General features: G+C 51.6%; 1 protein-coding gene across 1 annotated transcript in view; it reads left to right on the top strand.

The window, feature by feature from the left end:
• The window catches only part of Plxdc1 (plexin domain containing 1), a 55,640-nt gene that overhangs the window by 16,300 nt on the left and 29,846 nt on the right, over positions 1 to 9,494 (top strand). The window contains exons 3-6 of the mRNA XM_021212842.1: positions 7,204 to 7,347; positions 7,655 to 7,724; positions 8,289 to 8,411; positions 8,923 to 9,041. Coding sequence (XP_021068501.1) covers positions 7,204 to 7,347; positions 7,655 to 7,724; positions 8,289 to 8,411; positions 8,923 to 9,041 — 456 coding nt within the window. The remainder of the gene's footprint in view (positions 1 to 7,203; positions 7,348 to 7,654; positions 7,725 to 8,288; positions 8,412 to 8,922; positions 9,042 to 9,494) is intronic.

Here is a 9,494-nt window from a genome sequence, read left to right as displayed (position 1 = left end):
TTTTTTTTTTTTTTTGAGTTTCACAGTGTTGGCTGGGGCTGCCTTGAAGATGTCATAGACCTCCTACCTCAGCCTCCTGAAGAGCTGGGATTCCCGATGTGTACCATAGCATGGTGATGCGAGAGATTTTAATTCTCAACAGAGAAGTGTCCCAGGTCACCTTCTAGGGAGACAGCTGCGGAAAGACCTGACGGACAGTAGACAGAGCGCAGATCACACACCCACCTGGAGCCCAATCACTGACTTTGATGTGGCTCCAAATAGGTTAGTGACCTGAGGCCAAATAGGTTAGTGACCTGAGGCCTTAGTTTCACCACTTAGAAAATGGGGGTTTGGGTGTGGTGGTACACATCTTTAGTCCCAGCACCCAGGAGGCAGAAGCAGGTGGATCTCTGTGAGTTAGAGGCCAGGCTTGTCTATATAGTAAGTTCCAGGATAAACAAGGCTATGTAGAGAGACCTTGTCTCAAAACAAAACAAAACAAAACAAAAAAACAAAAACAAAAAAGAAAATAGGCCTCTAGAATGGCTGGGAGTGGTGTCTGTGAAACGCCAGCTTGGCGCTGTGCCAGCACCACGAATACCACCTTGCCCTCTTCTCCCTCTTGGCTCCCCACCTCCCCCTGCCTTGACCATTTCACCTCCCAACTGAGCTTCATCTGGCTCCCCTAACCACCCACAGTTCCTCGGCCAACACTCTGAGTAGGAATAGCTCCTGGCTGGGATGTTCTGTAAGAGTCACCCACGCTAGGAGAAGGGGCAGGTTGGGGCCTGTGTGGGGCCTGAGGATGACTTTGGGTGGGGCCATCTGGTGCAGTCATCTCTGGCAAGCCACTGTGCTGGCGGTGCTAGGGCCTGAGCAGAGCCTGGCCTGGCTTGGCTTATGATCTCTGAGGGCCTCCCTGCTCTCTAAACTGCTGGCTCTTGGAGAGAACCGAAGCCTGAGTGGCCTCTGGGGCTAAGACTGTGATTTACATCCCTAGAGGGTCTGTACTGGTGCTGCAATTCAGTCCCCATGGGGTGGTATTATGAAGGTGGGAACTTTCCCCACTGTGAAGAAGTGAGGCGTTGGGGATCTGATGAGGACCCTAGGACAGGACCCTGCAGGTTTTAAAGGAAGAAGCCTACTGTAGTGGAGTCTATTGGTAATTCCAGCATATAAGAAAGAGGCTGAGGCACAAGGCTCACGGGTTCAAGATCAGCCTGAGCTGCATAGAGAGCCCCTGCCTGTTTTTATGTGTTCACTTGCACACATAAGTACCTGAGTGAGCATGTATGTGTGCATACACATGTGCAGATGCGTGTCAGTGCATGTGTGTTTTTTACATATGAGAGCAAACACCTGTGTTAGCCTGTGTGCCTGTATGCACATGTTTACACTTATGTATGTGGGCTTGTATCTGTGCATCTTTATCTGTACATGTGTGGGCATCCATGCATGTGTGTCCTGTGTGTGTACACTTGTATAATGTGCATTAGTGTGCAGGAATACACATTCCCGTGCACACTTATGCTCAAATATCTATGTGTGTGGTGTATGTTCAACTTTGTGTACTTGTGTGCACACCTGTGCCTTGTTTGCCTGGCTGTGTGTACATGCGTGCATACGTATGTGGTCTTGTTGATGTGCATATGTGTATTTGTAGGTGACCATACACTTGTGTGCTCATGTGTTGCATATGTGAGCATTTGCATGTGTGTGCATGTTTTTTTGTGTATGTTTTCAAAGATGTATGTACATGTGTGTCTATGCCTATATGTGCATGCACACATGTGTGACCTGGAGTGTGGGTGCATATGAGGTACATATATGTGTACCATTTGTGTCTATGTTTTGAGGGCCTGCATGCTTCAGGACCTGCCAACAAGAAGGGTCATCATTGGTCACATATGGCTCCTCCCACCTGGAGCAGAACCTGCACTTACCCAGCCTGTTGTGCTATTAGCAGCTGGAAGTGACTGTGAGAGACTTACAGGTGACAGACAGCTCCTTAAATGCCCTTGATCTGAATAAGTGCAATCTTTTGTCACCTCAAAGATGTCGCTGGAGGGTCCCTAGGGGACTCCAAGAATGAGCCCATATACCTCCCTCAAATGCTGCAGCTGAGAGTTGGGCTATCACAGGCTGTGGACCTGTGTGTCACCTGGCTGTGGACAATGCTGTTCCAGGCTGTGGCCCGTGCTACCTGTTATCCCATGGTGTACAGGACTCAAAGCAATGAGCCATCCAGACACATTCCCAGACTCCCCGCGCTCTCTGAAGGAGGTAACAAGTGATGTGTTGGCATGTTTGTGTGTCAGAGTGTGGCAGCTTTCCTCCCAGGTTTGGGGATGCTCTTGCCTTGTGAGTCCTGAGAAGCTGACAGAGCTGAGAAGCTGACAGAGCTGGCTTTTCTCTCAGTTACCATCATCTTCAACAAGGCTGCTCAAGTTCCTGGGAAGGGGTGGGGCTCAAGGGACTCCTTCAAGTCCCCGAAATCCTGTTTTCTCCTGCTGTCGTACCTGCATGGTAACACTATCCATGTCTAGAGCCAACGATAGAAGCTGCAAAACAGACAGAGCTTGTGCAGACCTTGAACTGAGTCCTGAGTCCTGCTCAGCCAGCCCTGCTCTGGGCCAGAGCTCCCTAGGGGAATGCAGCCCCTGACCCGAGGGAACTCGTATCCTATGGCTATAAGAGTCCTTTAAAAAGGCTGGAGAGCCGGGCCTGGTGGCACAGGTCTTTAATCCCAGCACTCGGGAGGCAGAGGCAGGCAGATTTCTGTGTTTGAGGCCAGCCTGGTCTACCAAGTGAGTTCCAGGACAGCCAGGGCTACACAGAGAAACCCTGTCTCGAAAAAACAAAAACAAAAACAAAAAAACCAAATAAAAAGACTGGAGAGGGCTGGCGAGATGCCTCAGCAGGTAAGAGCACTGACTGTTCTTCCAAAGGTTCTGAGTTCAAATCCCAGCAACCACATGGTGGCTCACAACCACCCGTCATGAGATCTGATGCCCTCTTCTGGTGCGTCTGAAGTCAGCTACAGTGTACCTATGTATAATAAATAAATCTTAAAAAAAAAAAAAAAAAGGCTGGAGAGATGGCTCAGAGGTTAAGAACACTGCTGCTCCTCTGGAGGACCCAGGTTCAATTCTCAGCACCCACCTCGTGGCTCACAATAGTCTGTAACTCCAGTTCCAGGAGATCTGCTGACCTCTCCTGGCCTCTTCAGGCGCTGTGCACACTCCTGGTACCCAGACATATATGCAAGCAAAACACTCACACACGTGAAGGAAGCAAATCTTATGTTGTTGGATATAAGCCTATCCTCTAACAGCTGAGCCGTCTCGTCTTCAGCCCAGCCCCAGACAGGGTCTCATGCAGCCCAGGCTAGCCCCAAACTCACTGTAGTCGAGGATGGATGTAGTTCTGGGACTCCAGGGATTTGTACCAGGCCTTTTTGGACCATGGGAAAAAAATTTTTATTTAAGGACAGAAAACACCAAGACCCTAAGGCCGACAAGTGTTGATGATTTCCAGAACAGAGAGAAACCCAGTAAACAGGGAGAAACCCAGTTAACAGGGAGAAAAAGGAGGGTGCAGGAGAGGGGTGGGCACAGGACCAGACCGCTGCCATCTAAGGCTTGTTTAGGTGACGGGCATCAGAGAATTAAGAGGCATCCTTCCAACGCGTCATCAAAAACCTAGGCCCCACCCAGCTCTGTACCCTTCCATCCTTAGGATGTGGTACCTGCCCTTAAACTTACAATGTGGTCTTTGGAGCTCCAGCTATCGGGTCTGCATGCTAGACAGGATAAGGATGAGGAAGAGGAGGAGGAGGAGGAAGAAGAGGAGGAAGAGGAGAAAGAGGAGGAGGGGGAGAGGAGGAAGAAGAGGAAAGAGCTAACAGGAACAAGCAGTTAAATTGGATTTCTTCCCTTATCACTTCCCGACCTTTTGGCTAAGATCAAGTGTGGATTTCTTCCCAAAGACCCCATTAAAATCTCCATAGCCAGTTTGTTTTCTGTTGTGCTGATGTTTGCTGGACATATTGCTTACTCTGTTAGTGAAGAGGAATCTGGAATGCATGTTGTCTAGGCAACGCCAGGCTCTGGCCCACAGGGCCTAGTACATTGTGGTAAGAGGTCCAACATTCATTCTCTCTAGCTGAGCGCCAGGGTGTCCTAAGCAAGGGAGTGACAGGGAGGGAGGCAAACAACTTCAGGTTGCCCCCAGGGAACCACAGCAGTGTACAGATGAGGGTACGTGAATTCATTTTCTGCCGTAAGACATTTATTCTCTCCCGGGCCTAGAGTCTGTCTGAAGCTACCCTGCCTCTGGAGGCCCTGGGAAGAGCCACTCCTGCCACCCTCTTAGCTCCTAGTGACTCCTGGGCATCCCTGTCCCTCCTTGGCCTAAGGACATCAGTCCAGTCTCTGCCTCCATGATCACATGACTTCCTGGGTCTCATTTCCTCTGTCTGGTTCTTGCCCTCCAGCGATAAAGACAGCATCTGGGCTGTAGTGGCTGATGCCTTTAATTGAAGCAGGCAACTGGATCTCTGGGTTTGAGGCCAGCCTGGTCTACAGAGGTAGTTCCAGGACAGCCAGGGATACACAGAGATACTCTGTCCGTCGTCAACAACAACAACAACAAAGACAGCAGCCATTGAATCCAAGTTCTCTAATCCAGGGTGATCTTGACTCTACTTACCTGAGGAGACTCTGTTTCTAGGAAGGTCACCTTTGTGGGTGCTGGAGAATGGGATTGGGCACACCTTTAAGGAGGCTGAGCTTTAAGCCACCGCAGCATGCCCAAAGATAGGAATGTTCTTCCCATTCCTCCTCTTCAGTGCCAGCCAGGCCTTTAGCCTGCGTTTGGACGAGAGGCAGGTTTATTTCCAAATTCGCAACCCATCCCTCACTAGCCTCTTAGTCATAAGAGGACATATTGTGCCTCAAATGCAGTTTGTTGGAATTTCTTCTGTTGCTGGGCACCAAACCCTATGCCTTGCATGTGCTCTCTTGCTGAGCTGGGTCCCAAGCTGGGCTTTTGCTTACTTTGTGTTTATTTTTTTTATTCCTTGTATTTTGGGGCAGAGTCTCAGCGAGTTACCTGGGTTGTCCCAGACTCTATGTAGCTCTGGCTGGCCTTGAACTCGTGAGCCTCCTGCCTTAGCCTTCCAAGTCCCTGGGATTAGAAGCACATGCCACCTGATGCTCACACACTTGTTGAGCACTGACAAGGTGAGGGAGAACCTTGGTCCACAGGTACAGAGGTGACTGGTTTGTTCCTGTGTGTCAGGGGCTGAAGTTGAAGAGAGGAACAGTCGTCTAAGGCTGCGTGGTTGCACATGCCTGAAATCCTAAGCACTTGAGAGGTAGAAGCGGGAGAATTGGGAGTTCAAGACCAGTCTTGGCTACATAGCAAGTTCTAGGCCAACCTGAGCTACTCGATTGAGACAATGTGTTAAAATTAACCTGTGCAGTGGTGGTGCATGCCTTTAATCCCAGCCCTTGGGAGGCAGAGGCAGGATCTTTGTGAGTTTGAGGCCAGCCTGGTCTATAGAAGCTAGCCAGGGCTACACAGAGAAACCCTGTCTCAGAAGATAACTAACAAGTTGGGGTGGGGGTGGGGGAGTCGATTTCATTTTTTTTCAAAATTTTAAGCTCTATTTTTTTTTTTAAAGATTTTATTTATTTATTTTATGTAAGTACACTGTAGCTGTCTTCAGACACTCCAGAAGAGGGAGTCAGATCTTGTTAGGGATGGTTGTAAGCCACCATGTGGTTGCTGGGATTTGAACTTCGGACCTTCGGAAGAACAGTCGGGTGCTCTTACCCACTGAGCCATCTCACCAGCCCAAGCTCTATTTTTTTAAAAAAGATTTATTTTCTTTTTATTTATGTGTATATGCATGTGGGTGCTCACAGAGACCAGATCCCTTAGAGCTGGCGTTTGCAGATGGTTGTGAACCCTGCAGTGTGGATGTTGGGAACTGAACTCTGGTCCTCTGAGGGAGCAGAAAACACTGTTCGTTAGGAGTGAGCTCTCTCTCCAGCCAGAGCTGGTCTTTATTAAACTGAAATGGGAGTGTAGCCTGGCAAAAGCAGGTGGTCCCAGCAGGATCCCTGCCCACCCATGTTTCTTTACTTAACCCCCCCCACCACCAGCCCACCCCAACCCTAGGGCTCCAAAATGTTCTCACAGGGAATCGCTTGTCACAGGGAACCATGCTCTGCCTCTCTGCAGGCAAGACAGTGGCCAGGGCCCCAGTTCCCAGCTTCCACTGGGCTCAGGCCAAGTGCTGGCAGTCAGCTTGCTCAGCAGGAAGAACACGGTTTGCTCTGTTGTGTCTGCAGCCTGATTAATGATCCATGATGCCCGGGGCATCACCGCAGTCAGCCGAGGTAGCCTTGGGAGCCTTTGACCTCCCTAATGCTGCCTCCTGTGAGGTGCTCTTGGGACAGCTCCAGGAAGAGCTGAGACATCTCAGCTCACTGGCTTTCCCTGGCCTGCTGTAAGGGTTGGCCCCAGATGCTCCTCAGAGGGAGACTGTGGAAAGAAACCCAGCCTGCTGTGTTATCTGCATCAGCCACACAGGGAGATGTGAAATTATCCCCTGAGGAGATGTGAAATTATCCCCTCGCTTCTCTCCTCCATCTGGTGACCGCAGAGAGCGGGCACTACTGTTTTCTGCTCTGTTCGTTCTTCTATGCCTGGGCTCCATTGCCTGTGTCCTGCCTCTGCCATCAGACTAGCAACTCCCCAAGACTGGCGACTGACTATCTTCTCCATTAGACATCTAAGACCTAGTTGTTATAGCTGTTGTATTTCTCTTTTTGTCTCAGGGCAGGTCAGAGATTGTGTCCTCTGTGATCTAGGCATGGTCCTAGAAACGAAGACTTTATCTGGGGCTTCTCCATCATGTCCCCAGTACTGAACTTGCCCTACATCATTCTCTGAAGCCTTCAGAGCTACAGGGTAACTCTGGCTTGTCTGGACAGGACAGGGTTGAGTATACGAGGAGCAACAGCCAGACCTGTTGAGGAATGGCTTGGGAGAACCACCAAGGGTGTTGCAGGGTCTTTCAGGCCTAAAGCAGTAGGTCAGGTGCGCTGGACCAGGAGGATATTGGGAAGTCTGAGTAAGGAGAAGCAGAGGATGGTGCCCAGCTTGCCTGGCTCTTCACGCCACCTCTAGGCTCTGTCTCTGTCCCCGCAGGAGGACAACCACAACTACTACGTGTCCCGTGTCTACGGCCCTGGTGAGAAACAAAGCCGGGATCTGTGGGTGGACCTGGCTGTGGCGAACCGGAGCCACGTGAAGATCCACAGGATCCTCTCAAGTTCTCACCGGCAGGCTTCGGTGAGTGCCTGGGCCTAACAGGACAGCCCGGGCCCCCGAGAGGCTCAAGGTTAGGCCAGCAATGGTGGCCTGGGAGTACCCGGGGTTAGGCCAGCAATGGTGGCCTGGGAGTACCCGGGGCTATGGCCTGAGATTTGTGACTGGAGCGGGTTCAGTCAGAGGAAGCTCAGTGGGGTACCCGGCTGTCATCCGAGGAGCCCTCCCCTGGATATGCTGGTGCCCACATTGCTCTGATGTCTGGTGTAGGGAGGGTGACCTGTGTCTGGCAGGCCGTACGACCCATGGGGACTCTCTCCTGTCCCTGCAGAGAGTGGTCTTGTCCTTTGATTTCCCTTTCTATGGGCATCCTCTGCGGCAGATCACCATAGCAACCGGAGGTAAGGACAAACCAGTGAGGTGCGGGGAGGACTTGGAGGTCTCAGCCCGACTTAGGGAGGCTCATGGGGGACTCACCGAAAACAGGTGGATAGGTGGGCGAGGGAGTGGGGAACTCAGGGCCTGTCTCGACTGTCCCACCCAAATCTGTGTGCGTGCCTGCCTGCGTGAGTCTGAGAATGCGTTCATTCCTCTGGGTCCTGGCCGTGGACAGCTGGCCCGTGGACCTCTGGAGTCTCTGTTTCTGAGACTGAGGGATCAAGGACTCCGGTCCCCTGATATGAGGAACATCTCTGACTTCCTGTTACCTTCATCCTCTTTCCTGAAACAGGAGAGGTTGGGAGTCACTTCCTCTCCCTTCTCCTACCGCTTGTGATATAGGGCAAGCATTCTCTAATCTCGGACATTTTTCTGTCTCACTAAGTCCCGAGCCCACAGGGTAGGGAAGGGTTGAAGCCATCAGATTCTTTTCTAGCCCCTGCCACTGGGGGGGGGGGGCGGGGGGAACCCTAGAGGAAACCCTCTGACCCATCTCTGATGATACCTCCAAACCTCTCTCTCCTTAGGCTTCATCTTCATGGGGGACATGCTCCACCGCATGCTCACAGCTACGCAGTATGTGGCACCCCTGATGGCCAACTTCAACCCCGGCTACTCTGACAACTCCACAGTTGCTTACTTTGACAATGGTGAGGTCAGATCCTCAGAGTGTATAGTTCACCTAGCACTGGGGTGGGTAGCCCTGGTCTAACCTCTTCCCGGGAGCCCTCGGCCCAGTCACACAGGCAGGCAGCCACCTCCTGTTCTACCCTGTGCTGTCTTCTCACCTGTAAGAAGGGTACTGAGGTGGTGCTGTCTAGCCTTGTTGAGCCAGATGAAGGTGCCGAAGCTTTCGGGGAGGGGTTGTCCTCTGCCTCTTACAATCATGAGCCCCTGCTCACGTAGGAGACGGGCATTTCCAGGTTTTCCTTTTGTCTCCAGGAATCAGGAGAGGGAAGAGAGAGGTGTGCACATCATAAGAGATGAGCAATTTGGGGAGCTGGAGCAGAAACAGGATCTTTTGGGGGCCTCTATGACTCGGAAGCCAGGCTGGTGTCTGTGGGTTGCTTAGTTCCCGCTTCTCAAACTCACGAATGGCTCCCATCTCCGACCACAATATCTGCTTGGGTCCCCAGTCAAGTCTCTGCTCCCCCTTCCCAGGGACCGTGTTTGTGGTTCAGTGGGACCACGTTTACCTCCAGGGCCGGGAGGACAGGGGCAGCTTCACCTTCCAGGCGGCCCTACACCAGGACGGCCGCATTGTCTTCGGCTACAAAGAGGTGAGTATGTTTCAGAGCTTTGTAGAGGATCTGTAGTGTGGTGGGGGCGGGGCCTGGTGCCAAGACAGCTCTGGGCTTATCTGGACTTGGTGCTTACACAGCTACAAATCTCATAGAGAGATGATTACAAAGGCAAACACTGAATTGCGGCTATGACTAGTGCCCCCACATAAAGGCTTCTGGTGCAAAGAGGCTGCTGTGGGGATCTTCATGTCATCAGAGGCCAAGGGAAGCTTTTCCGAGGAAAGATGTGAAAAACTGCAGGATGAATAGGGGTGACAGAAGCAAAGATAAGAGTAGAGTGGGCCGGGCGTGGTGTTGCACGCCTTTAATCCCAGCACTCGGGAGGCAGAGACAGGCGGACTTCTGAGTTCGAGGCCAGCCTGGTCTACAAAGTGAGCTCCAGGACAGCCAGGGCTGTGTAGAGAAACCCTGTCTCGAAAAACCAAAAAA

The sequence above is a fragment of the Mus pahari genome, chromosome 14, assembly GCF_900095145.1.
Source record: "Mus pahari chromosome 14, PAHARI_EIJ_v1.1, whole genome shotgun sequence".
Taxonomy (NCBI): domain Eukaryota; kingdom Metazoa; phylum Chordata; class Mammalia; order Rodentia; family Muridae; genus Mus; species Mus pahari.
This window is presented reverse-complemented; position numbering and strand designations above follow the sequence as displayed.